Genomic DNA, 27,989 nt, shown 5'->3' with positions numbered 1-27,989 from the left:
CAGACACTTGTAACACATATTGTGGCCATCAGGGATGGATATCTTGCAGCTACAGACATAATCATTAAAACCACTTTGTGTGGTCTTCTTGTAACTGGATGTTCTACTGTTGGTTTGGGTTTTTTTTGGCACACTAAAATGTGCTGTTTAAGGGGCTACCAAGGCAGTGAGGCAAAAAGCAAAATAAAATGAATGCCAAGACAAGAGTCGGGGAAAAAAAACAGTGGAGAGAGAGGACACATGTCTGCGGAAGCTCAGACAAAAAAAAAGACTGAAAGGCTCATAAGACAGCACACGTGGGAAGTCCTGCACATGCTCACTAGTAAAATTTTACTGAGCTAGAGAGATGGGTTGGCTTGGCACTGACAGATGACAGATGACAGATGGCTAATTCAGTCCTGCTTGTTGACAGAGAATGGATAAAATGGTGCCCACTCTTAGCTTCAGTACTAGAGCTACTGATAGTGACAGCAAAATTTATAGCTCCTTATTATCATTTAGTGGAAAGGCTTGGTTTCTCAGATGACATCAGGGATGATATTTGCCCTGGATAAATGTGCTAAGGCAACTTAAGCAAAACTGAAAACATCTTTCTGAGGATTGTAGCATAAAAGAACTTGAGCAGGAAGGTGGATACAAATATCTAGGGGTGGATAGAGCTGCACACATTTAGCCCAAGTTACAGAGAGAAAAGACCAGTAAAGAACAGTAGAGGTGAATGAAATTGATTTTGAAAAGTACTTTAATAGTATGAAATAAGATACAAGGTTAGCAGTCGACTTGCATTTCCTGCACTTTCCTATAGTTTTGGAGTAGTAGACTGGCCCGAAAAGATCTTAAACAGTTTGGGGTAGATTTTAAAAGAAGCACGCGCACGGCCTACATGTGCGCGTGCCACCGGGTGCGCGCACATGCACGTGCAGGTTATAAAATCCAGGGTCGGCGCGCAAAGAGGGTGCACAATTATGCACCTTGCTCGCGCCAAGCCGCGCTGCCTTTCCCCGTTCCCTCCCCCCTAACCTAACCTTTCCCCCCAGCCGTATTCTAACCCCCAAAATTATCTTACCTTTTGACAGCGCAAGTTGCACGCGCCGACAGCTTGCTGGCACGCGATCCTCCGACACAGCGGCAATGGCTGCTCTGTTGGAGGCCTCTGGCCCCGCCCCTTTAGCAAAGCCCTGGGACTTACACGCGTCCCGGGGCTTTACGCAGCTGCCGGGCCTTTTTAAAATAGGCCTGGCACGCATAAGGCCATTTACGCACCTAACCCTTTTAAAATCCAGCCCTTTGGATGTAAGAACATGAAAACTGCTTCATGCATATCATTATAAAAATCAGTGTATGTCGAGATCATTTGTTCCAAGAGCTGAAGGCAGTAAGGGCCTTATAAAAATAATTATATATAAAGAACTCCTATTAAAGGCCTTGAAACATACCTAACATCATCAATAGATCCTAATACTCAACAAGTGCGGAAGTACGAAAGCAAACGGCCAAAATTAGTTTCCATCTTTTAAGATCGGATGATCGTCTTGGAGAGTTGAAAGAATGAGAATTTACCAACACATAATGGGAAAGAGGCAACAGAATTCGTAGAACAAGAGAATCTGACCAGAAGACAAGGACAATCAATTGACCAAAATGTAAAGATAGTGAGAAACAGAGTTGATCCAGAAATTCCATGTGGATCAAGATCGGACTCGGGAATGGTTAAGGAGAGGTGAGCTTAGCCCTAAAGACGAGAGATTGATAATTACAGAACAGGATAGTGGATTACAGACAAGATAGCTCATAGCTAGCATAGGAAAAAAAAAGACAATAAAACAGATTCTGCAAAACAGAACTAGAAAGTTGAGAGATATCCAGTGTTGATGTCAGAAAACCTAAATCGGTGACCCTTCTCATCCACTGGAAATTGTGTAAACAGTAGAACGTCACTGATCCAGATAAGCACTGAGAATTATGACCCTGAGAGTACTGTAAGGAATGAAGAAATTGTGATCACCTGGAACATTCCCATTCCAACAAATGAAAAGCTCAGTGCCAGAAAACCGGATATCATGATAAAGGAGAAAAATCACAAGAACAGTATTGCTGACAGAAGTGTCAGTGGCAAGGGACTATTCTGTAGTTCATATGGAGAAAGAGACGATCCTTGTATAAAGATGCAATCAGAGACCAAGAAAATGTGGCAGAAAGATACAGAAATAATCCCAATTCTATTGGGTGCCACTGGCCTGATTGAAAAGAACTTCCAGGTATATCCAGACGTGTTGTCCATGATTATAACATCTTATGAACTCCAGAAAGGAAACGCTCTTTGACACAGAGAGAAAAGATCAGCAACAAGCAGTACAGGAGACTATTACTAATATGGAAAAGTGCTTTAACAGAGAATAAAAAACAAGCCACAAACCAGTGTCCAATCTCTGCAATTTCTTGTACTTTTTAAATCATAGATTGGCCCCTGAAAGATCATAACAAAATGGATCGAAGAACATAAAATGTCTCTGTCAGGGTGTGAATTAACACATAAAGTTATGGCATGGGTAGAGTCAGTAAATCTGTTCAGAGTGTGAATTAAAACTGCCAGAAACAGCTTCCATTTTCAAGCTCAGATACACCTGCCTAAACATATTCGGCTAACTAGCCAGTTATGTATAACCTGCTAACTTCAGGACAGCCCTATATCCTGACCAGTTAAGCTGCATAACCTATGCGGCTGACTCCACTCCTCCCGGAAAGGCCTCCATCCCACCCCCAATTTTATGCTGCTACATGTTGCATTTAATATCGTCATTTTTCTGTTTAGATGGATAACGTTTCAGTTACCCTTATAAATGGCTTTTGAACATCGACCTCTAGATTTACAAAGAGGAAAAGTACTGGAGAGACCAGAAGTACAGGGGGAGCCCAAAGATCTCCTGCACCAGACTCAAGCTGGCACATAAATGGTTAAAGAAAGGGCACCTGAGCGATTGGTAATCGCAGGGCAGCACAGCAGACCATGCCCAAGATGGTGACATGGAAGCACAAAATTGGGGACTTAATAGACAAAGCAGTGTTGCTTACCTGTAACAGGTGTTCTCCCAGGACAGCAGGATGTTAGTCCTCACATATGGGTGACGTCATTAGGCGGAGCCCTATTACGGAACATGCCATGATCCCTCTGTCCACAGGGATCTCCCTTCAGTCTTGTAGCAAAAAGCACGAGCGAAAAATAAAATAACAAAACGTAAGCGGACCCAACTCCGCGGGGTGGAGGGCGGGTTTCGTGAGGACTACATCCTGCTGTCCTGGGAGAACACCTGTTACAGGTAAGCAACTCTGCTTTCTCCCAGGACAAGCAGGATGGTAGTCCCCCCCCCCTTACCTAACGGTGCCGGCTCGCATTTCGCCCTCTCCCTCGCGTGGCAGGATACCGTACGGGTCAGCCATGCAGGCGCCCGGTGGAGCCTCCGTGCTCGCGCCTGCCTTCCTTGGGGTGGATGAGCGGCCAGGCCGCGCTGCAGAGGGTGCGGGGGAGCCGGTCAATCTCCGAGTGCCACGGCCCCCCTCCGAGCCCGCTAGGGGTCCCGGTAAGCGCAAGGCGTGTGGCATGCGCGCAGGGCAGATCCGCCCTTGGCCTCCCTCGGAGCTCCGAGGGCGGGACAGAGTAAAGGCTTGAAGGGGCGGAGCCGGGGGGAAAGAGGCGGGGATACGCCGACAACGGGAGACCCGCAGCGCCTCAAGAGCCCTAGAGGAGCCCTGAGGAGCAAAGACCCTGCGATTCCAGGTGCAGGAAGAGGGGTAAGCGTAAGCAGTCGGATCGTAGGCATGCGGGGTGGGTTGGGGTCAGGCCTAGTGCCCCCCCTCCTCCCATCCATGAGCCCTGCCCCCCCACTCGGCCTGCCAGGGTGTCCCAAGCCATCTGGACGCCCACACCGCTGGGCTTATTTTGGATATTTTAAGGAGATATACGGGTTCCAGGCTTGGAAATCCCGCTGATAGTGCCTCACCGACTGGAGGGTACAGGGAGGGCTTTGGTGGATGGCAACCGGCTCTGGTTGGCCACCCAGGGGCGGAGATTTTTCCTGCGGACGAGTGATTGCGGCTAGACCATAGCGGTGAAGGGAGGGTGCGGGGTGCCCCCAGGGAGGTTTTTCAGGGTCACTGCTCAAGGTCTGGCGTTGGGACGAAAGTGCCGGGGACGGTTGGGGGACGGGGTTCTTTCACAGATGCGGGGGAAGAAGCAGTCCCAGGGACGTCGTGACAAGAGGCATGGAGAGACCGGGAGTTTCTGGCACAGCAGGACGGATCGATGTCCAGTTGGATAGCGTCCACGGAATATGCAGCGGACGGTTCGAGCAGGGGTGCAGCGGGTTAGCCGGGAAGCGGAGTAGCGGATGCAGGGTCAGGTAAGATAGAGCGGCGGGAAGCGCGCGCAATTTCAGTATCCCATCGGAAGAAAAAGAGGTCCCGGGTCAGTAGTTCCTCCAGCTCGTCTTCTTCATCCTCGAGCTCAAGTGGTGCGGGCCCGAGCCAATGCACGGTTTTAGCGGAAGGGCCTAAGCAGGACATGGGGCACCCGGCCCTGGCGTCCTTAACTGAATTGTGGGAAGAGGTGCCTAAGCGCATAGTCAAGCGTATTCCTAAGCGCAACTTCGTAAATATCTTTAGGCTGTTGGAGGGTAGAAGGGTGGGCGAAAGGACAAGAAGAAGGCTAAGAAGAAGGGCAAACGGGACAGGGGTGGTCCAAAAATGTCAAAGAACATAGTCAATTGGGTTCGCGGTTTTCTGCGTTTAGCTAGCGTGGTTAGCCATTTTGACTCCACCTAGTATAGGGCGTTGCTGTCCTATGCAGACAGCTTACTCGGAGCTTTCAAGGATTATGAAGGTTGGGCATGGCTCAACTACGATGAAAAGTTCCGTGACAAAATGGCCGGGAACAAATTTATGTCCTGGGGCACACAGGATATTCATCTGTGGCTCACATAGATGACTAACAAAGGAGTTAGCGGCCCCAGAAGCGTAGGGGCGGGTGGAGGGGCAAACGGTAGTTCAGCAGGCCTTAGCGCAGGGGGAGGTAAGGGTTCCTTTCATGGTTCCCGGTTTATACGCAAGACCGACGCAGGGAACAAAGGCTCTGGGAGTGGGTCAGACCTCTGTTGGAGGTTTGACAAACTCATGTGCTTGTTTCCGGAATGCAAATTCAGGCATGCATGTGCCTCCTGTGGCGGAGCGCATCCAGCCACTAAGTGCTCCCAGGGCCAGAGCGCTGCCCTTCCCAAGGGTGGTAAGTTATGAAGCTTTGCATCAGAAGGCGGAGTCGCCGACACCGCTTGCGGCTTTAGTCGAGAGCTTGCGGGGTTAAACAGATTCAGAAGTTGCTGCTTTGTTAAGTTTGGGGTTTAGCGATGGGTTTATCATTCCTTATGAGGCTCCAGAGTGCGGGGGGTAGAGCGAGGAATGGCAGGTCCGCCTACAGAATGGCAGATGTAGCGCGTGTGAAGTTGCAGGCGGAAATTCAAGTAGGGAGGGTGGTGGGTCCTTTTGAGGTTCGGCCTTTTGATAGGATGCATTTATCGCCGTTAGCGGTCATCTCGAAGAAGGTGCCGAGCAAGTTTAGGCTGGTTCTGAACTTATCATATCCGGAGGGCTCGTCCGTAAACGATTTTATCCTGCGACAAAAGTGTACGGTCAAATACGCTTCTTTCGATGAGGCGATAGCTTTGGTGCGTAATGCTGAGCCTGGGGCTTTGCTAGCCAAAGCTGATATAGAATTGGCTTTCAGGCTGTTGCTAATTAACCCTTCGTGTTTCCTGCTGTTGGGTTTTTATTTTGAAGGCGGTTATTTTAGTCGATCGTTGCTTGCCAATGGGTTGCGCGGTTTCGTGCACTCTGTTTGAGGCCTTTAGCACTTTCATACAATAATGGGCCACTATGAGGCATAAGGGTTGTTCAGATATGTTACATTATTTGGATGACTTTCTGTTCGTTGGGCCGGGTGGATCTGGCGTCTGCCAGCAGCAGTTAACCGGCTTCTTGGAAGTAGCTAAGTATTTCCGAGTGCCCATTGCACAAGAAAAAAATGAAGGCCTGGTCACTAGTTTGACTTTTTTAGGAATTGAGTTGGACTCCGTGGCCATGGTGTCATGATTGCCGTCTGACAAGGTTGTTCAGTTGCGGGAGTTGGTTGGTCAGGTACGCGGGGCGGTTAAGGTGACATTGAGGCAGATGCAATCTTTGATCGGCTCTCTTAATTTTGCATGCAGGGTTATACCTATGGGGCAGGCTTTTATTCGTAGACTGTCAGCTAGAACAACCGGGGTGAAGGCCGGGCATCATTTCATTCATGTTACTACCGCAGTAAAGGTGGAATTGGGGATCTGGGAGGCTTTTTTAGATTCCTTTAATGGAGTTTGTATAATGCAGGAGGAGGAAGTATCCAACGAGGATATGGAATTGTATTCGGATGCAGCCGGGGCGAGCGGTTTCGGCGTATATTTTCAGGTATCACGGTGCGCGGAAAGGTGGCCGGACGAGTGGGTCTCAGAGGGATTGACAAAAAATGTAACATTCCTGGAGCTTTTCCCGATAATTGTGGCATTGACGATATGGGGCAGGGGGTTGCAGAATAAAAAAGTAGTGTGGAGGTGCGATAATTTGGGAGTGGTTCAGGTAGTTAACAAGCAGTCGCAAAATGCGTCAGAGTTTCGAGACTGCTTAGGGAGCTCATTTTCCTTTGCTTGAAATGGACTGTAACTGTACGAGCCAGACATATGCCCGGCAACAGGAATTTGATTGCCGATGCTCTTTCTCGTTTCAAGTGGGATGTCTTCCGGGCCGCAGCTCCGCAGGCGAGTTCGCAGGGAGAGATTTTCCCGGAGAACCTTTGGCAGCTTGGCATGACGTCATGTGGGACTTGATTCGACAATAATTGGCACCTGCGACGTGGAGATCTTATATAGCAGGCAGAGGAGCTGTGTCTTGTTTTTTGTGGGCTTTGGGATGGAATGGGGAGGGGGTGGTAAGAAAGAGCGAGGTAGTGCAGTTAATTTTGTGGGCTAAGCGGGAGGGTTACTCGTTGGGGTCGGTGCGTTGTCAACTAGCGGGTTTTGCGTTCTTCCAAAAGCTGGGGGGTTGGGGAAATCCGGTGAGTAGTTTCTTGGTGCACTGTGTTTTGGGAGGTTGGAGTAGAGGGTGCGGGGATCGAAAGGACAGGCGACGACCGATAAGGTACGTGGACTTGCTGGAAATAGCAGAGCGTTTGGTTACGGTGTGCCGGTCACGGTACAAGGTGGCGTTATTTCGCGTAGCCTTCTCCTTGGCGTTTTTCGGGGCTCTGCGGATCAGCGGGATTGGTCGCTAGATCTAGGATGAGTAGAGCAGGGACAGGCTTGCAAGCCCAGGATATTTGGGTGTATGAGAGGCGGGTCACCTTGCATATTTGGAAATCCAAGACGGATCAGACAGGAAAAGGGTTTTGGGTTTCATTGGTGCCAGCAAGGGATGAGGTCGCGTGTCCGGTGAGGTGCGCTCTACAGTGTGTTTGGGTACGACCTAAAACGCGGGGTTTCTTCCTAGTTCACGAGGATGGTTTACCGCTGACAATTTTTCCAGTTTACTCGTGTGCTGCAAGGGGCGGTGGCAGAGCTAGGGTGGGATGTTAGGAGATTCTCCCCACATTCGTTTCGTTTGGTGCCGCAGCTACGGCGGCTGAATTGGGGTGGTCAGGTAGGAGGATTCAAATGTTGGGTCGATGGAGGTCAGCGGTTTCCCAAAATTATGTGTGGAAGTAAGAGAGAGAGAGACGGGGAGGGGAGGGGCATTCTTGGTGTGCTAACAAGGTCATTTGCTTTGCAGACACTGATGGGGGTGGCAGCTGATAGGGAATGTGCCTGGGTCGCGGGGCCATTCTTTCGTTCACCGGGAACAGACCAATATATCCTGCTTATATATCCAAGTGCCCACCTCCCAAATTTAAATTTGGGAGGTGGGCACTTGGATATATAAGCATTGGAGTAATTTTTTACGTCATTACGTTTTTGTGACACTTCAGGTTGGGCCGTTGTGGGAGAGCGTTTACCTCTGGTTTGAAGGTAGGATATATTGGTCTTTGAGTTAGTGGTATAGATTTGTCTTTTTCGGTTTAGGCAACAGCTCTTATTCACCCGTAAAATATGTTTTTTCATTGTAGGTCTTTAATAAATAAGTTTCTAAGCAGTTTATGTTGAGAACAGATTTAATTCGGATTGGAATTGTGAAATCTAGTGGAGAGGTGAGTCCCTTTTTGGGTGAAAATTATAGATTTGAGCGTTATGAGACTTTTGCGCTCTTGATATAAAAATTGGAGAAAATTGTTAAACATCAATTTTATAATTACATGGGTACTGTTTTAATTATTATAGGTCATATCCCGTGAATTTATAGTTTGTCCCTGAGGAAGCCCTTTTGGAGAAGGGCGAAACAAGGATCCGTTGTTGGACTGGAGATGCGGATGATGAAGGAAAAAAGCAATCTTTTATGCTAATCGAATTATGAAGGACGCTTAGAAGAAAATTATTGGGAGTACATTGCATGTGTACTTCGTTATAAGATTGGAAACTGGATGAAGAAAAGTGTTTCTATCATATATATAAATAATAATCTTTTTTGATGCATTTTTGCACTTTTTGAAATATTGTATAAACTTCAATGTGTCAGTAGTGTGTTGGTTTTAAAAGTATGAAAGGGAGCGAGTGTTTTTTGTTGATTTTAACTGTGTAATTGTTTACAAGATTTATGAATAAATTTCATTGCACATTAATGGAAAAAGTTCAGATTTCTCTATGTGGAGGTAGAGTACACCTTTCAGACATAGGCATGGACCTCTTTAACAATGCCTTGGAGGAAGGATTTGCACGGCAAATATGTTGACATTGGCCGCAGTGGGGGGGGGGGGGGGGGGGAACAAGGGCAAACAGGTTGCCTTTGTTTGTGGTGGAAAAACCCGAGCCCGAAGTTGTAATGTATTGTATTGATTTGTGAAGAACATTGTGGGGGGGGGGGGGGGGGGGGGGGGGGGGGGGGGGGGGGGGGGGGGGGGGGGGGTGGGGGGGGGGGGGGTGGCGCGATGATGCTTGTGTAGCTTGGGGCTGCTACACGGAAAGGCCTAAAGAGCAAGGAGGGGGCCGATGCTCAGGCCGCACGCTTACCCTCGCTGGTGCTGTGGCGGGGTAAGAGAACGGGGGAGTGTTGAAGCAGGCTTACCACTGGGACGCGGTGGTAAGCGAAGAGGGACAAGATGGCGGTGGGGGCGGGGATTATGTTTTTGGTATTATGTATAAGAAATGGTGGGCTCGGGTTGTGAACTGTGGCCTGGTTGTTTAAAGCCATGTTGATGTGAATGCGTTTTTTGTGAGGGGAGGGGGGGGGTGGTGGGCAAGTGGTGCGAGCTGCTGGTCTTGCTTCCCTATGTTAGTAGTTCCTTAATTTTCGTAAGGAAATCCATCAGGGACTCCAAAATGCTTTTTGGTTGAGGGGGCGGAGCCAAACAAACTAACCATCTGTGCCTGTGCTTTTGCCCCATCTCCCTGCCAGGTCCCATCAATAATTGTATTAAAACTGCACAGTTCATCCACTGAAAACTGAGTAAATGCATCACCGTGCCAGAAAAAAACTGGGATTATGTCTGTGACATTATTGAAAGAAAGAAGTTTATGGTCATCCAGGACATTCATATTGCAACATGAATGATACTAAAGGAGAAAAACACAACAACCGTGACTAGTCTGTTTTATTTATTTATTTATTTATTTATTTGATGAGTTTTATATACCGTTATTCGGTTGAGCCATCATAACGGTTTACAAAAGTATACATTATCTTGTAATTGAGCATTAGTAAGAACAGAAACAGATTCTTAACAGATGGGTTGCAATACAAAACCATTTGAACCATTAAACAATATCAGAGAAATGGATATCAAGTCCAGAATGAATTATTATAAGGTTAGAGGGGGAGGGCATGCAGGTACAGGGAGAGGGGGTGAATTATGCGGTAAACAGTTGAGAGTCGGGATGATTAGATGATTTAGAGTCAGTGAGGAATTTGCGGAACACTAGTGTTTTTAAGTCCTTTTTGAATGTTTTTAGGTCATGTTGAATTCGTAAGAATTTAGGTAGGGTGTTCCACATTTTGGGTGAGGCAATTGAGAAGGCTCTTTCTCTTGTGGTTGCCAGATGTGCATCTTTGACAGGGGGAATGTTTAGGTAACCAGAGTTATTGGATCGTAGGTTTCTTGAAGGCTTTTGAGGGATTATGTTTAGTGAGATAAGACCTTGATTATCATTATTTAGGATTTTGTGGATTATAGTCATTGATTTGTATGCAATACAAATGATCCGCAAGTATCAAAAGATGCAATCAGAAACAAAGAAAATATGGCAGAAAGACACAGAGATATTCAGATCCTGGTATCATCTCAGTAACAGCAATAGAATCGCCCTTCCCTGTCTGGCATATTCTAACAAAATACAAACCTTGCAAAATGAGCAAAAAATAAATAAATACTCAGCAGTCTTGGTTTTATTACTCTTCCTTCTCTAACTCTAAGATCTCTACTGACTAAACGTTAAGAATCCCAGCAAGCAGAGAGAAGGAAGCTTTATATCCGGCCTCTGCCCTCCCGGCTCCAATTACAGCTCCTCCTGCCAAGGACTTGGTTGGCAACTGTGACTGAAACCGGAGGCTCAGAAGCTTTTTGTCAGTCGCAAGATGGCACCTGCATGGGATCCTGAGACCACAGGGCTTCCTGTCTCTTTCTCTGCCCAGATCCCTCCTTCCTCCTAACCCGGAACATTTCTTGCAGCTTCTCTGCAAGCCTCAGCCATTGAGAGAGAAGCAGAGCCTGAAGGAAGCGAGAGAAGGGAGAGAGCCTGCAGCTTCCTCCTCCCCAGGAGAGCAGGAGAGAGCATGGCCGAGGCAGAGCCTGCACAGGTAGGAGGGGCAGAGGGGGAGCAGGCAGAGACACTTCTGGGCAGAGGCAACGTATTACGCACGGAAGGAAAGATTATTTAAGTCCTTAAGACAGCAATTTTGCAAAATGATCTGCTGGGCTACTCAAGCTCCGCCGGCAGAGGAAATAAAGGCGCAGCAAATCAAACAAAAGGAATGAAGCAGAGCAGCGGAAAGCGGCACAGGCCGGAGCTGCAAAAGGCTGAGGATGGCTAAGGGAGGGACTGGCGGTAGGATTGAGAGGAAGGAGAGATCTGTAGGACTAACTGAGGCTGGGGGAGATAAAACAAGGGGCGGGAGGGAGAGAGGCTGCTAAATATTGTGTTGCTCCTTTCATAGATGAAATAATGCTTTTTAGGAAATGTATTCCAAGATCAACTATTTACCAGGATTCGAAGAAAAACTTCATGCTCAGATCGTTCCAAAGGGGGGGGGGGGGGGAAATTAGTGCAGACCCCAGGGTGGGGGGAGACCCTAAAACCTCCTCCCTCTGCTCTGCTTCCATAGATAAAACAAGTCCCGGCTTCCAGCCCGCTGCTTCTATTGGTGCACGGATGGAGTGACAGGCAGCCTGGACCAATCAGCAGAGTTCTGAGACCCTGATCCGACCTCCATCTTATCTGCACTCCTCCCCTTCCCCCTTCCCCATCTTCCTGGATTTCTTCCCACCTCATTTTACATCTAAGAAATGAATGTTTTACCTGTGAAAGCCAAATCCCCAGTACAAATGTGTGCGTGTGTGAGGCAGGATCAAGTGTAGATAGTTTTGATGAGGTCCATTTTTATCTGCTGACTATTCCTGGTTATCCATGTAACTTTAGGACAGGTCCAACTAACTTTGCTCCTCCCTAGAACATCCCCGCCTTATGTGGTTAAATTCTACAATTTAGCCAGATCAATGGCTGACTATGCTGGGTTGGTTTTTTTTTCAATTTAGATGGATTACTTTTAAGTTATCTGTCTAAATGGCTTTCGAACATGGACCTCAGTGTGTTTGGAGAACACCGTATGACATGGATTAAGGGAATAATTGGCAGCTTTCATTATAGATGAAATCAGATTGTGAAAAATGAATGAATGCTGTTAATTGTCCCCTTGATGTCATACTGTGGTTCTCAAAACTGATGAGATCGCTGACCCACTTACATCATCTAGTAATGAGACTAACAGTGTCTCTGTTTCATAACCTTTTTGAAAACCAAATTGATCTTTATGTAATATCTTATTATCTTCCAAAAAAATTCTCCAACTGTATCGACACACACACTGTTCCAGTGTTTTCCTTAAAGAGGAAAGATTGGACACTGGGTGATAATTAGACAACCCTGCACATGATTCAGAGCTCTCTCTTTTAATACAGGCCTTATCTTTGCCTGCTTGAATACACTAAGGAATTCACCTAACTGTAAAGACTGATTAACAATCCTAATCAATACAGCAATATTATTTATTTATTAGCTTTTATATACCGGTACTCGTAGGTACATCATATCGGTTTACAGAGAACTTAATGGCAATACATGGAAGAAGGGGTATGGAACTTGGATGCAAAAAGTAAGAACATGATAAAGAAAGAGAGTATATAGTAATGAATTAAAGGGGGGGGGGTGTAACATAAGGGGAAAACAATATGTACAGTAAGAGAGCGGATAGGGTGCAAAAATGCAGATTTGGAAGAGCCAGAGGGGGCATAGATTAAGAAGGAAGAGGGGCTAAAGTCTTTTCAGGAATTGGAAGGGATAAAACCTGAGATGGAATGGGAGGGGGGGAGGACAGGGGGAGCTTCTAGGGGGGAAGGTAAAGGGGGGGGGTATTTGGTGGGCTAGGAGGACCTGGTAAGATAAAGTGAGGAAGATAGAGTGCTGTTCAGGGTGTGCCTGTTTAAAAAGCCAGGTCTTTAGTTGGTTTTTTTAAATTTCTGGGTGCAAGGTCTGGAGGCATGGAGTTCCAGAGGGCGGGTCCTGCAATTGATAGAGCTCATTCTTTCGTGGAAGTGCGGTGAGTGGTTTTAGGAGAGGGTGTGTGTGTAGGGTTCCTTTGTGGACTGATCTAGTGGGTCGGTTAGAAGTGTGGAAGCGGAGGGGATCGTCAAGCCAGTGCATATTATGGTGGTTGTGTAGAGTTTTGTGAATAATTGATAAAGAGTTTTATAGAGGATTGGAAAGGATATGGGAAGCCAGTGGAGTTCTTTAAGGACGGGGGTAATATGGTCTGTTTTGGGGGAGCCGGTGAGAATTCTGGCCGAGGCATTTTGTAGCATTTGGAGTGGTTTGATGGATGAGGTGGGGAGGCCTAGGAGTAGAGAGGTGCAGCAGTCCATTTTGGAAGAAAATTGTAGCCTAAAGGACTGTGCGGAAGTCATGGAGATGGAGAAGTGGTATATTAGCAGACATTATAGTCTTCAATATTCCAAATGGACAAGGATCTAATTTACAATTCTTTATCTTGATCAAAAAGACAATGGTCTGCCAAGTTTCTGCTCGTTAAAGGGACAGATGTATCTTCACTTATAAGTACTCTGCTGCAGTACAGCGGGTGAAACTTTCATAGAAGAATAACATTTTGTACCATCTCCTGGAAATAAACTGCAAGCTCATTACTTGTTGGCAAATCAGGGGTCTTTCCTTTCTGATGGCTTAACAATTTCTTTACTATAGAAAATAACACCAAAGGTTTATTAACAACGTTCATAACTAAAGATGAACAATCATTCTTTTTTGCAGAGTTGAATAATGCTTTGTATGTTGTCATAGTCTGACCATACTCTTGTTGTTTATGTCAGATTGAGAATAATGATAGATGAAATGTAATGTGGACAGGTGCAAAGTGAGGCCTATAGGGAAGAATAATCCAGACTATAGTCACACAATGCTGGATTCCATATTGTGCATCGCCACCCAGGAAAAGGACCTTGGAATCACAGTGGACAATACTTTGAAATCCTCAGCTCAGTGTGCAGTGGTGGTAAAAAAAAACCCCAAATAGAATGTTAGTTATAGGTATTATAAGGAAAATAAAACCGAACATATCATAATGCTTCTGTATCGCTCTATGGTGCGACCATACCTTGAGCACTGTGTGCAGTTCTGGTTGCCCTATCTGAAAAAAGATAAAGCAGAACTTGGAAAGGTGCAGAGAACGAGGAAAAATAAACAGGTTAGGGATCTTCATCCTGAAGAGGAGACATGAGAGAGGTCTATAAAACCATGAGTGGTGTGGAATGGGTAAATAGAAAACAGTTATTTACCTTTTCCAATAGTACTAGCACTAGAGGACACTCCACGAACTAATGGATAGCACTTTAAAATAAATTGTAGAAAATAATTTTTCACGCAGCGTAAAGTGGAATTAAACTGTACAATTTGTTGCCAGGAGATGTGGTGAAAACAGTTAGCTGGGTTTAAAAAGCATGTGGACACGTTCCTGAAGGAAAAGTACATCCATGCAGACTTGAGGAAACCTCTGCTTATTCTGGTTATGCACAGAAAGGATTGGGTCTATTCTTTGGAATACTTCTGGGTATTTGTGACCTGGAATGGCCACTGTCAGAGACAGGGTGCTGATCCAATATGACATTTCTTAAGGTCTTATGTTAGATCATTCTGGATACTAATCCAGTATTCTAAATATCATTAAAAGTCTGACTAAAAGCCAAGTCTTCAAAATTGTCCACATCTCTGACAGCTCTCTTCCACTTGTCTTTGGTGACAGGGGAGGTTCCCAGAGACCGGAGAAGAGTGGATATTTATTTAGTACTTCATGGATTTAACTTATGCCTTTTCACTATTAGCCCAAGATGAGTTGAATTCAAATACAGTAGGTACATAGCCCCACGCAACAAAAGTGGGAACAAGGAGGAGGCAGGTAACGAGAGATACATTAGTCTTACTTCAGAAGTGGGCAAGGCTATGGAAACAATGTTAAAGGAAAAGAGAGTGCAGCTTCCTAAAATCCAGTCTGGCAGCCCCAGTGCTGCCTTGAATCAGAAAGGGCTCCCAGTAGGAGAACATCACCCTGGTGTAGCAGGAAGTGATCCTATAGCAAGGACCTGCTCTCCAGGTGATGCATTGTCCTCTCGCACTGAGGATGAGTTACTCAGGGCTACTGCCCAGGAGGGAAGGGTTAGGTCGGCCATCATAGTTAGTGATTCAGTTATTAGAAATGTAGATAGCTGGGTGGCTGGTGGGCGTGAAGATCGCCTGGTAACTTGCCTGCCTGGTGCGAAGGTGACGGACCTCACGCGTCACACAGATAGGATTTTAGACCGTACTGGGGAGGAGCCGGCTGTCGTGGTACATGTGGGCACCAACGATGTAGGAAAATGTGGGAGAGAGGTTCTGGAAGCCAAATTTAGGATTTTAGGTAGGAAGCTGAAATCCAGAACCTTCAGGGTGGCATTCTCTGAAATGCTCCCTGTTCCATGCGCAGGTCCCCAGAGACAGGCAGAGCTCTAGAGTTTCATGTGGGAGAGAGGTTCTAGAAGCCAAATTTAGGATTTTAGGTAGGAAGCTGAAATCCAGAACCTTCAGGGTGGCATTCTCTGAAATGCTTCCTGTTCCACATGCAGATCCCCAGAGACAGGCAGAGCTCTAGAGTTTCATGTGGGAGAGAGGTTCTGGAAGCCAAATTTAGGATTTTAGGTAGGAAGCTGAAATCCAGAACCTTCAGGGTGGCATTCTCTGAAATGCTGCCCATTCCAGGAGCAGGTCCCCAGAGGCAGGCAGAGCTCCAGAGTTTCAATGCATGGATGAGATGATGGTGCAGGGAAGGGGGATTCAGTTTTGTACGGAACTGGGGAAACTTTTGGGGAAGAGGGAGACTTTTCCGAAAGGATGGGCTCCACTTTAACCAGAGTGGAACCAAGCTGCTGGCACTAACTTTTAAAAAGGAGATAGAGCAGCTTTTTTTTTTTTTTTTTTTTTGTAACTTATTTTTATTGAGTTTTGAACATAGAAATCCAAAATGTAAAATGTACAAGCAACCCACAATAACAGGTCTGTTACAATAACGACAGACAACGCAATGACACTTGTAGCAATGACATAGGATTCTGTAAACCACATGTAGTCAAGAAGCGCCAGCATATCAATAAAGCAAAAGGTTCTAGGTGTGCGGGTTCCAATCTCAAATACTAAATCAACCGATAGCATAAAAGAACAAGGCAGACATAATGGGGAAGAATCAGTAGCACACACTTTGGCATTCAAGATAAACAGTTATAAACAGATTAACAGTTCCAACTAATCCCCAATCCCCCCTCCCCTTCCCCTTCCCATCCCCCCCCCCACCCCTGGAACTTGTGTGAGGGATAAGCCATAGTACTGGACTAACACAGCAAATACCTGGATGAGGTACGAAAATGCCCATGGGTGTGAGTCTAGCTATGAGTGCGAATTACTCCACTGAATGATTCCAAGTGCCCACAAAGACCGTTCCCCATCTAGTACCTAATCAGGGTATTATGTTAGGCTTAAGATATAGCTCCAACGGCTTCCAAATATTACCCATAATTTTCTGTCTATGTTCAGTAGCTGTTTGGGCACAGGTATACTCCAGAGTGAATAGCTTGATCAACAACCTGAACCATAAGTCATGTTGAGGAGGATCTGCGGAAATCCAACAAGCTAAAATGGCCTTTTTCCCAGTCAGGCTTACTCTACGTAAAAATTGCAGCTCATACTTTCCTAGTCCCACAGTGGAAGTCTGCATCAGCCCAAAGAGCCAGAGAGTAGGGTCTGCAGGGAGCTCCATGGAGAGCAAAGAACTGCAGGTACCAATAAGTTCCGTCCAAAACAAAGAAATAGCATTACACGACCAAAATTGATGGGTAAAGGTGCCCGTCATTACATTACACTTGGGGCACTTGGCAGAGGACGTAATGTGGGCCAAGAAAGCCCTGTCAGACGCCATATAATACCGTCTCAAAAATTTAAATTGGATCTCCCGATACAGCACATTCGCTGACCATTCCGGGATCTTCTCAAAGCATGATAAAAACTCCTGACTGGTAAGAGTGAATTCAGGCCACTGCACCCATTGTTGCCAGATTTTGGTGACTACATCACTCTGAAGATGTAACAGTAGGGCCTGATTGAAAGTCGCAATCGTGAACTTTTGCGGTTTGTGAATAGAGACTACTTTGTGAACCACCCAGAAATGAGGCGTAATCAGCGAGGTCATCTTATGCGTATTACAAAAATCACGCAATTGCCTATAGGCAAAATGGTCTGAAGGCGCCAGGTCGAATAATTGTTGCAAGTCCGAGAAGGGATGAAACTGATCCCCCTCAGAAGAAAAACACTGATACAACCAGGTTAATCCCTTCTCCCTCCATCTGTGAAAGACGGAAGTAGACATCGCTGGAGGAAAAAGTGGGTTACCACAGATCGTTAGGAAAGGTGTAAGTGACGGGGAAAATTTCGCCTGAACGCATAGATACGCCCAGGCCTTCCGACTTGCCCAAATCAGCGGTTGCGTTAGTAACCCCGCAGGCATTTGGGCTCTAGAGAGTTGGAGTAGGGGGTTTAAGGACTGCTGTTGCCACCAAGAACAAAGGAGTGCAAGGGGAGTGTATTGTGACGTATTACCCAGAATATCTTTCACATATCTGAGAAGGCACGCTAGATTATATCTACGTAAATTGGGACATCCCATACCTCCTTTTTTGGGGGGCTGAAATAGAATCGTTAAGGATAAACGAGCTTTACGTCCATTCCAAATGAATTTCCGAAATAGAGCATTTACCCCCCTACAATCCCTCCCCGTCAGCCAGATCGGGGTCATTTGTAGGACGTAAAGCCATCTGGGGAGAATCATCATTTTGAGTAATTGTATTCTTCCAGAGATAGACAAGGGTAAACCTTGCCATTTCCTCAATAAAAACGATGTAGCCTCTAAAAGTGGTTCCACATTCAATCTATGGAAATCCCGCACATCGGACGGTATCTGAATACCAAGATATTTCATATGTGTAGTTACCCATTTAAGAGGAAAAGGGCCTCGCCACATAGGCTTCACTCTACCCCCAACATCCAGAGCTTCCGATTTATCCTTGTTAATACGGAGGCCAGCAAATTCCCCATACTGCTCCAGGATACCCAACAAAGGAGTTATGGACCGCTGTGGTTCCGTAAGGTATATTAATATATCGTCCGCAAAAGCAGCGATAGAGAATGTTTGATGGACTGTGCCATAACCCGATATGGAGGGAGAACCCGCTATTTTCCTAAGTAAGGGATCAATAGCCAAAATGTACAAAAGGGGTGATAGGGGGCAGCCCTGTCGCACCCCTCGTTGTATAAGTACCTCTCCTGACTTACCACCGTTAGCCGTTATGTGCGATTTGGGCTGAGCATACAACATATGAAGATAGGTCAGAAAGTGTCCCTCGAATCCGTATCTCCGTAATACAGAGAATAAATATGGCCAAGACACTCGATCGAATGCTTTTTCCGAGTCTAGACCAATCACTAAGGCTGGGGAACACTGCGAGAGGGAGGAGCTCATAGCTGAAAGCAATTTAAGAATGTGCTTACAGGCTGGTCTGTTTTTAACAAATCCCACCTGATATTCTGAGATTAATTGCGGGAGTATCACGTTAAGTCTGTTGGCTAAGAGCTTGGCAAGTAACTTTAAATCACAGTTCAGCAGTGAGATAGGGCGGTAAGACGCCGGAAGTAGCGGATCTTTACCGGATTTGGGGAGAACCGTTATATATGCCGTATTGAAAAATGAGGGGAATGCCCCCTTATGGACTGCATCATTAAAAAAATCAGTCAAATGGTTGGCAACATGATGTTGTAGGAGCTTGTAAAAATCAAAAGAAAAGCCGTCAGGACCTGGCGCCTTCCCCAGTTTACTAGTTGAGATGGCAGCTAAAACCTCCAGGGGTATTATAGGTCGGTTAAGGAACGATATCTGAGATTTAGTTAGATTCGGTAACTTAAGATTCACAAAGAATGCTTCTTCTTCTTCTCTGCCTCCTTCTACGTCATCTGTGTATAATTGTTCATAGAACTTACGAAAAACCTCACAGATTTCAGCTCGGGAGGAGACCCTAGTGCCCCCCTCAGTACGCATGGCAGGAATAAAGGTCTTCCCTCTATGAGCTCTAACCAAATTGGCAAGATGTTTCCCCGCTTTGTTACCAAACTTAAAAAAGTTCCTTTCCGCTACTTGAAAGGCCCTTTGTGCCCTCTGATGTAGAACACAGTTCAGATCCCTCAAGACAGCGAAATACGCCCTCTGAGAAGTAGGAGACGGGTGGGAGGCAAACTCCTGTTTTAGCTTACCCAATTTACCTTCCAATTCCAGAATAGTTTTGTTAAGATTTTTCGTTCTAGCCGCTACAAAGGAAATAATTTCACCCCGTATAACGGCTTTAGCTGTTTCCCAAAACAGTTGCGGATTCGAGGTATGTTGGCTATTGTGATTGACAAACTCTTCCCATTTGTTTTGCAAAAAAGTTTTGAAGTGCAAGTCAGAGCGAAGAAACCCAGGAAATCTCCACAGCCTTTCTCCACTGTCCCGAGCGTGAAAATGTATATCTACCCAAATTATTGCGTGGTCAGACACCCCCTGTAAGCCAATCACAGCATCAGAAACAAAATGTAGCCCTTCTTTCGGTATCAGGATATAATCTATACGTGATAGGGAGGCATGCACCCTAGAAATGTGGGTAAAATCTTTTTCTGTGGGATGTAACGTCCGCCATATGTCCAGTAAAGAGAACTCAGAACATAAGAATGGGACCCCCTTACCCTCCCTGTTAGGGAGCAAGGCACTCGAAGGCGTCTTGTCTATGCAAGGATCCGCTGGTAGGTTGAAATCCCCCGTCACAATTAAATAACCCTTGGCGTGTTCTACCAGCTGTTCCAATACAAAAATGAAAAAGGGGTGAGAGTAGGCATTAGGAGCGTAGAGAGTGCAGATAGTCACTTCTTGACCATTAAGATGGCCTGACACCAAGAGAAATCTACCTTCCTCATCTCGCACCGTGTTAGAGACAGTAAAAGAAGCAGCTTTATTTACTAAAATAGCTACTCCCCCTTTCTTCCCTTTAGCCTGAGTGTAATAGCAATCACCCACCCAATCCCTTTTGAGTTTACTGCTTTCTAGTGCAGAGAGATGGGTTTCCTGCAAACAAGCGACCGTCGGTTTATGGGATTTAAGTTGTTTGAGGATTTTATAGCGTTTAACCGGTGATCCCAGACCATTGACATTCCAAGATATTATTCGGGTGTTATCAGCCATGAGAAAAATAAGGACCCATTGTAAGATAAGGTAAGAATCGTACCACAGTGATTAATGCTATGACTCTACCCTCCACCGAATAAAAAGACAATGTGAATTCCCCACGTGCCCTCTTCCAGTTGAAAGACACCAACCCAAATCCAAATCCCCCGTACGCACTCACTCTGTGTCTAACGCCCCATCGGGAACACTCACACTCCTTAGCAACCCACACGCATCCCAAATATTCCACACACACAAGTTCTCTTCCCTTCCCCACCCCTCTTACCCTCCCCACTACCCCAATTATAGTACCCCTCCCCCCCCACCCCATTAGAAACCAAAACCAAACAGTTCCAAACGCAACAGAATCTGCCTCGACCCTCTCCTGTAGGGTCGAAACCAGTCTCTCAATGAACTCCCCGTATATAGGGGAAGAGATCACGTCGACATGTGTTCAGGTGCCTCTTTCCTGCCCCCCTCCCCCAAGAGAGGCAAGTAAAAAGAACAAACATAGCTCTTTCAACAGAAGGACTGTGGTGACCCCGCCGCATTATGATCAAAAGTACACATGTGCGGACATCTCAGCAGTACCAATGAAGCGCCCTGAACTTCTCCTCTCTAATGGTCAGCCAGGGATAAGTCCCCCGGTTGATAGCACCACCCGATAGTCAGCGTGATCTTGCGCCAGCCACGCCGAGAAGGTCCATAGCCCCCTGAAGGGAGCAGTCTCTGCGCAACGAAATATCGTACCAGGCAGGGCATAGAAAAACCATCGAAAAGTTAACCCAGGGGAGCAGGGCAGAGGAAAAGAGTCCCAAAGTCAAGTGAAAAAAGCAACTTAGCTGCAGGGTCCCCACGGATCCTCGTCGAGCATGTCTCTGTGAAACCAAAATGGCTGCCGTACCGTTCCATTCAAATATGTAGGGTCATCTTCATAAACTTCTGCGCTTCCTCCGGTGATTCAAAAAAAGAAATTTGATTGTCGTGCCAAACTTTCAGGCGGGCGGGAAATTGCAAGGCGAACCGAACTTGCTTTTCAAAGAGAGTTGTGCAGATGGGGGAGAAGCCCCGTCTCAACCCGGAAACCTTCGCCGAATAATCCTGGAACAAACGAATCTTCTTTCCGTCATAGGCCAAGTCCGGGACTTTGCGATAAGCCTGGAGAAGGACTTGCTTATGGGCAAAGTTTAGAACTTTAAAGATAACCATCCTCGGCCTGGTTTCTCCCTCCTTACGCTGGCCCAGCCGGTGTGCTCTTTCCACTCGGAAGACATTATTTAGCTCCGGCACGTGAAGAGCCTCCGGGATCCAGCTCTCCAAAAAGGTTCCCAAGTTTCCTTCCACTAAGGATTCCGGTAAGCCCATCACCCGTATGTTAGATCTCCGTGCTCGGTTCTCAAGATCGTCTAATTTAGAAGCGTGCGCATCGACCAGTTTCTCCAGGGCCATGATTTTACCCGTCAATGCTAACGTATCATCCTCCACAAGGCTTACCCGACCCTCAAGTCTGTCCAAACGCGGACTTAACTCATCTAGGACCGATTTCACATCCGCGATTTGTGTAGATATGACCCCCAACTTAGAGTCCAAAGCTTCCATGAGGATGACCCTGAAATTTTCGGTCAGATCAGGATCCTGGCCTTTCTGCCCCGCAGATCCTGGGGTCGCCGCCATCTTAGGATCCCCAGCACTTGCCTTGTCCTTATCTCTTCGCACGGATCTGATCGGCATGGCTGTTGGCGAGCGGTTCATGTAATTGGTGATCGACATGTAAAAGGTCAGCAATGTAGATTGAGCTCTTTGGGGAGGGCTTTCGTGCCGGATTACTTGCAGATTATCAAAAAAAAATGGATCGAGGCACCCGGAGCTCTCCTGCACACGTCCACCTTCGCTCACCACATCACGTGATCTCCGATAGAGCAGCTTTTAAACTAGAACAAAGAGGAAAGCTGACAGTCACTCAACTGAAAAGCAGGTTGTTAATACAAACAAAAAACACCCTTTGAAATGGTTGTATGCCAATGCCAGACGTCTTAAGAAATAAGATGAGAGAGAGTGTATAACAATAAATGATGAGATAGATAGACATAATTGGCATCTCAGAGACCTGGTGGAAGGAGGATAACCAATGGGACAGTGCTATATCAGAGTACAAATTATATTGCAATGATATCCCTATCATGAAGTACATAGAGACCAACAGGATAAAGATCAAACAAGAGACTAAATGCACACTAGAATATGGGTAGAAATCCTATATGTGTTGGGTAAGAGTATAGTTATAGGGGTATAGGGGTATCCGTTCACCTGGATAAAATAATGAGATGAACGATGAAATGCTAAAAGAAATCGGGGAAGCTAATCAATTTGGCAGATTTCAAGTACTCCAATATTGACTGGGTAAATGTAATATCAGGACATGCTAGATTTATTTTATTTTATTTATTTATTAAGTTTTTTATACCATCACTAAGACATGCCATCGTAACGGTTTACAAATCATAAAAGTAAATGTAATAGCAAATACAATCAAAACAACTTTAAAAGAATAACAGTTTTTAAATAATAGATACGTAAAGTTCATGGATGGAATAAACAACTACTTCAGGGAGCAATTGGTTCAGGAATCGACGAGAAGGGGAGCTATTTTAGATCTAATTCTTAATGGAAAGCAGGATTTGGTGAGAAAGGTAACAGTAGTGGGGCCACTTGGCAATAGTGATCATAACATGACTAAATTTGATCTAATGTCTGGAAGAGGGCAATATATATATCTATAGCTCTAACACTAAATTTTCAAAAGGGAAACATTGATAAAATGAGGAAAATAGAAAAAAACTGAAAGGTGCAGCTGCAGAGGTTAAAACAGTACACCAGGCATAGACATTGTTTAAAAATTCCATCTTAGATTCGCAGTCCAGATGTATTCCATGCATTAAGAAAGGTGGAAGGAAGGCAAAACGAGTGCCATCATGGTTAAAAGGGGAGGTGAAAGAGGCTATTTTAGCCAAAAAAAAAAATCCTTCAAAAATTGGAAGAAGAATCCATCTGAAGAAAACAAGAAAAAGCATAAGCATTGTCGAGTTAAGTGTAAAACATTGATAAGACAGGCGAAGAGAGGATTTGAAATGAAGTTGGACGTAGAGGCAAGAACTGATAATAAAATCTATTTAAAATACATCCGAAACAGGAAACCTGTGAGGGAGTCGGTTGGACCGTTAGTTGACCGAGGGGTAAAAGGGGCTCTTAGGGAAGATAAGGCCATTGCAGAAAGACTAAATGAATTCTTTGCCTCCGTGTTTACAAATGCGGATGTTGCGGAGATATCGGTTCTGGAGATGGTTTTCAGGGGTGGTGAGTCAGACAAACTGAACGAAATCACTGTGAACCCGTAAGATGTAGTAGGCCAGAGTGTTACGACCCTGCCCGCGGACCCCATCCCGCGGGCAGGCCTTCCACCTACCCGCTACCGCTGCCAGAGGCCCCGCTCCCCAGCCGATGACTTCGCGGCCCTAGCACCGCTGCCGGGACTCCACTCCTTGCGGCCCTGGTGCCGCCGTCGTCGTCTTTCATCTTCACGGCCCCGAGCTGCCGCCGGGATCCTCTCTTCGCAGCTGGGAAGCCACCGCAGACGTCCCTCTTCGAGTGGCAGGAAGCTGCCGCCGCCTCCGCTCACGCAGCCTGAGTGCCGCTGCCGGGACGTCCCTTCGCAGCAGGAAGCTAGGCCCCAGCCAAAAGGCCATGCTGGCACCCCCTCTCTCCTGGAGTGCATGCGCGAATCTATATAAAATTGGGCGTGTGGGTAACCGACAAGGGATGGCAAAAATTACTTTAACAAACTGAACGGTTAAGGGTTTGGCAGCTCTTTCAGTGCATTAAAGTGTAAAGCCTTGCATTTGGCACACAAAATCGATTAGCCAGTTATCAACTAGGCAAGCAAGAACTGGCAACTGTTAAACAGGAAAGAGACCCAGGAGTAATCATCTCAGACGAACTGAACATAGAAAATCCTTTTTAACATTGTATAAACTTTAGAGGCAGCGCGTCAGGAGTTTGTGCTGCTGTGCCTGAGGCTGAGTGGGTGCTGAGCAGATCCCTCTTCCTGTTCCAGGTCCCTGTAACCTTTGAGGACGTCGCTGTCTATTTCTCCGAGGATGAGTGGGAGATGTTGGAAGAATGGCAGAAGGAGCTTTACAAGGAGACCATGCAGGAGAATTATGAAACTGTAACATCGCTGGGTAAAGATGATTTTATTGCTCCATTATGAGAAGTTGTGCACTGAAATGTTTTGAATGCCTTTCGTATAAGATAACTATAAATTTAGCTGCAGTGTTCTCTTCCCAGCCTTTCATCCCTGTCTCCTGTGTGCCACCTGTCGCTCAGTATGCCCTTTCCCTCTTCTTTCTCTGGCCCCCTCTATCCCCATGCCCTCATCTTTCTATTCCTTCCTGTGCCCTCTTGTCTCTCTCCTTTTTCCTCCCTGATAACCTCCTCTTTCTCTCTCCTTCCTCCCGTGTCCCCCTTTCTTCTCTCTCCTTCGTGCTTCTTTTGTCTCTTCCTTCTCTTCCCTGTCCCCCCTCTCTCTCCCTCCTTACCTCCATGCCACTTCTGTGTCTCTCCCCTTCCCTGTCCCCCCTCTCTCTCCCTTTTTTTTTTTGTATCTAATTCTTTTATTGGCAATGTATAACACAAACATAAACATATAGGCAAACGTCAAAGTTGCCATGGTTTTCAAGTTGTTGATACAACACAATGCATAACCTAATACAGAAGAAGAAAAGAAACATCTTGGAAAATATGGGTTAGCATTGCTATCTCTCCACACACACCCCCCCCCCCCCCCCCATCAGGCTTCGAACATGGTATGCAATGGATATCCTACCCCAACAGATCCATTCACATGGCGTAGAAAGCATCACCTATGTGATGCATAAGAAAGTATAGTATTCAGTTAAGCACACAGCATAGATATCCCCCTGAAAATAAACAACTGGAATCATGTACGTTGATAGAACGCAAAGCGTCTATGAGAGGAAATAGAATGCAAAGAGTCTATGAGAGTTCGCCTCGAAGCTTCCCGATAAGTACTCGGTGCTCCAGGTATTAAAGGAATCCCAGATTTTGTGGTAAGCAACCAATCTATTATGGCGCGTGGCCGTGGTATGCGCCAATAACTGCAGGTTCTGTAAACGTTTGATAAGTTTTGATGTGTGAGGAATATCCTGACTCTTCCAGAGACAAGTCAGTTCCAATCTAGCAACAATGCATATCTGCTGACATAACCGTTGTTGGGGAGCAGATAATTCTGGAATTGGATGGTCCAGTAACATGGAAAAAGGCAGTGGGGGTGATTTGTAAATCAAACAGTTGAGTGAGCCAGTCACCAATTCGCTGCCAATATGGTTGAATATGTGGACAGGACCACCACACATGAAAGTAACTTCCCAATTGCCCACAATTTCTCCAGCAGTCAGCAGAGTGTTGCGGATATAGACAGTGGAGCTTCTCTGGTGTGTAATGCCACCTGTATAATAGTTTTAAGCAATGTTCCTGTAGGTTGGTGGAAATAGAGCATCGTCATGCTCTATAAAAAAGACTTTCCCATTCGTCAGTAGATACATCTATACCAAGGTCGGTCTCCCAAGCACTCATAAAAGGAGGTTTAGATGCCGGCAATCCCAGAACCAGTTTTTAAATCTTGGAGACTGCTCCCTTAAGAACCCGCTGTTGAGTGCAATAGGTTTCAAACATGGTTTTCCCTTCTGATAAAAAATGAGAAGTAATAAGATATCGGATAAAGTGAGTTATTTGTGCATATTCCAATATATGATACGAGGTATGTGGTACCGTAGTCAACAGGGAAGCTAAAGATGAGATTTTCCCTTGCTGAAGGAAATGTCCAATTTGTGTTAATCCCTGATTCTTCCAGTCAGAAAAAGCTCCTCTGGGTAAACCCACTTGAAATGTAGTATTGTGATACAGGTGAGAGAAATGATTATAAGGCCGCTCTCCCACCAAGCGATAACGCCAGTGGTCCCAGACCTTCAAAGTGGTCCGGAATGACATGGGTAGAGTAGAGACAGTGCGCCAGGTATGTTTTGGTTGCCACATCATTGCGGTCAGAGGCATATCTCCCACCATATATTGTTCAATAAGCTGCCATGGGCTGGGAGCTGGATTTCTATGAATGTCCAGAATAGCTTTCAATTGCGCTGCGGCATAATATCAGCTTAGATTGGGGAAACCAAGACTACCGGTCTCCTTGGAACGGTACAGAGTCGACCTCGCGACCCTCGGCGGTCTTTTCCGCCATACAAAATCAAAAATCCGTTTCTGCATTTTTCACAGTAAGCTCAGAGAAAGATAAATCGGAAGTGTCTTGAAGAGATATAGTAGGCGTGGTAAAATATTCATTTTAATAGTGGCTATTCAGCCCAGCCAGGAAAAAGATTCCCTATGCCAATGGGAAAGGTCACGATCTATGAGTTTCAGTGAGGGATCATAATTAAATGAATACAATTTTGTAATATCGGTGCCCAAATGGATGTCTAGATATTTAAGAGGTTTCTTAGTCCACCTAAAAGGCAGAGATGTTTGTAACACACCAGTGACTGAAGGTGGGGCATTAATATTTAGCGCTTCCGATTTATCGAAATTCACCTTAAACCCAGACACATTGCTGAATCACTGTAGTTCAGTCATAACCACCGATAGAGTTGAGGAAGGCTCAGTTAGGGTGAACAGGATGTCATCCACAAAGAGTGACATTTTGAATTGGTTATTACCCATTTGTACACCTCATACCTCTTTGGTAGATCTAATTTGTGTAGTGAAAGGTTCTAGAAATAGGGCAAATAGCGGTGAGAGAGGGCAAACTTGCCTGGTGCCTGGTGCCTCTCGCTATGGGAAAATATTTGCCGTAGCCCTCATTCACCTTGACCTGCGCCCTCGGCCCCTCATATAGTTTTTGTATCCAATTTAAGAAATGCGCACCAAAACCCATTTTACGCAATGTGTGGAATAAAATCGGCCAATGCACCATATCAAATGCCTTTTCGGCGTCGACCGATAGCAGAACACTAGGTATGGACTCTGTATGCACCCATCCAAGTAAGTCGATAATGCGACGTACATTATCAGAAGCAGCCCTTCCAGTGATGAATCTCGCCTGATCATGGTGCACTAGTAAGGGCAGTAGAGGATTAAGCCGCTCCGCTAGGATTCTGGCCATGATTTTCAAATCTGAATTAATGAGCGATATCGGGCGATAGGAGCTACGCTGAGTCGGATCTTTTCCCGGTTTTGCAATGACAGTATTCCCCGCTGTGTTTGCATGGGGTCCCAAGCCGCCACCCGTCCGTAAAGCATTAAAGACCTCCATTAGTGGGGCGACCAAAGTGTGGGAGAGCTTCTTATAATATTTGAAAGTTAATCCCATCTAACCCCGGGCCTTTCCCTCCCTTTACCTGTTTGATAGCTTGAAGAATTTCTGCTGTCGTTATGGGGCTGTCCAGAAACTGTCTCTGTACCTCCGTAAGCTGGGGTAACGACACCGCGGACACGTACTCATCTATCTCCGGGTCCTTGATATCAGTATGGGCCCTATATAAAGCAGCGTAGAAATTAGTAAAGCTGCTCCGAATGTCCACAGACTGGGTGAGCATAGGGACCTTTGATCTTAGCAATAGCGTTTTGTAATTGCACATTTTTTAAACGTTGGGCAAGTAGGCGACCCACTTTGTTTCCCCCTTCAAAGTACTGTTGTTTAACTATAATGA

At 45.9% G+C, this 27,989-nt stretch overlaps 1 protein-coding gene across 3 annotated transcripts in view; it reads left to right on the top strand.

Annotated features, from left to right (window-relative positions):
• The first annotated feature begins 10,739 nt into the window (after positions 1 to 10,739).
• The window catches only part of LOC115083751 (zinc finger protein 585A-like), a 39,449-nt gene continuing 22,199 nt past the window's right edge, over positions 10,740 to 27,989 (top strand). For all 3 annotated transcript variants that reach the window (XM_029587750.1, XM_029587748.1, XM_029587747.1), the window contains exons 1-2: positions 10,740 to 10,959; positions 24,323 to 24,449. In XM_029587750.1, coding sequence (XP_029443610.1) covers positions 10,936 to 10,959; positions 24,323 to 24,449 — 151 coding nt within the window. In that variant the 5' untranslated portion in view covers positions 10,740 to 10,935. The remainder of the gene's footprint in view (positions 10,960 to 24,322; positions 24,450 to 27,989) is intronic.

Source organism: Rhinatrema bivittatum, chromosome 2 (assembly GCF_901001135.1).
Source record: "Rhinatrema bivittatum chromosome 2, aRhiBiv1.1, whole genome shotgun sequence".
NCBI lineage: Eukaryota > Metazoa > Chordata > Amphibia > Gymnophiona > Rhinatrematidae > Rhinatrema > Rhinatrema bivittatum.
Note: the sequence above shows the minus strand (reverse complement) of the source record. Positions and strands in the feature narration are given on the sequence as shown.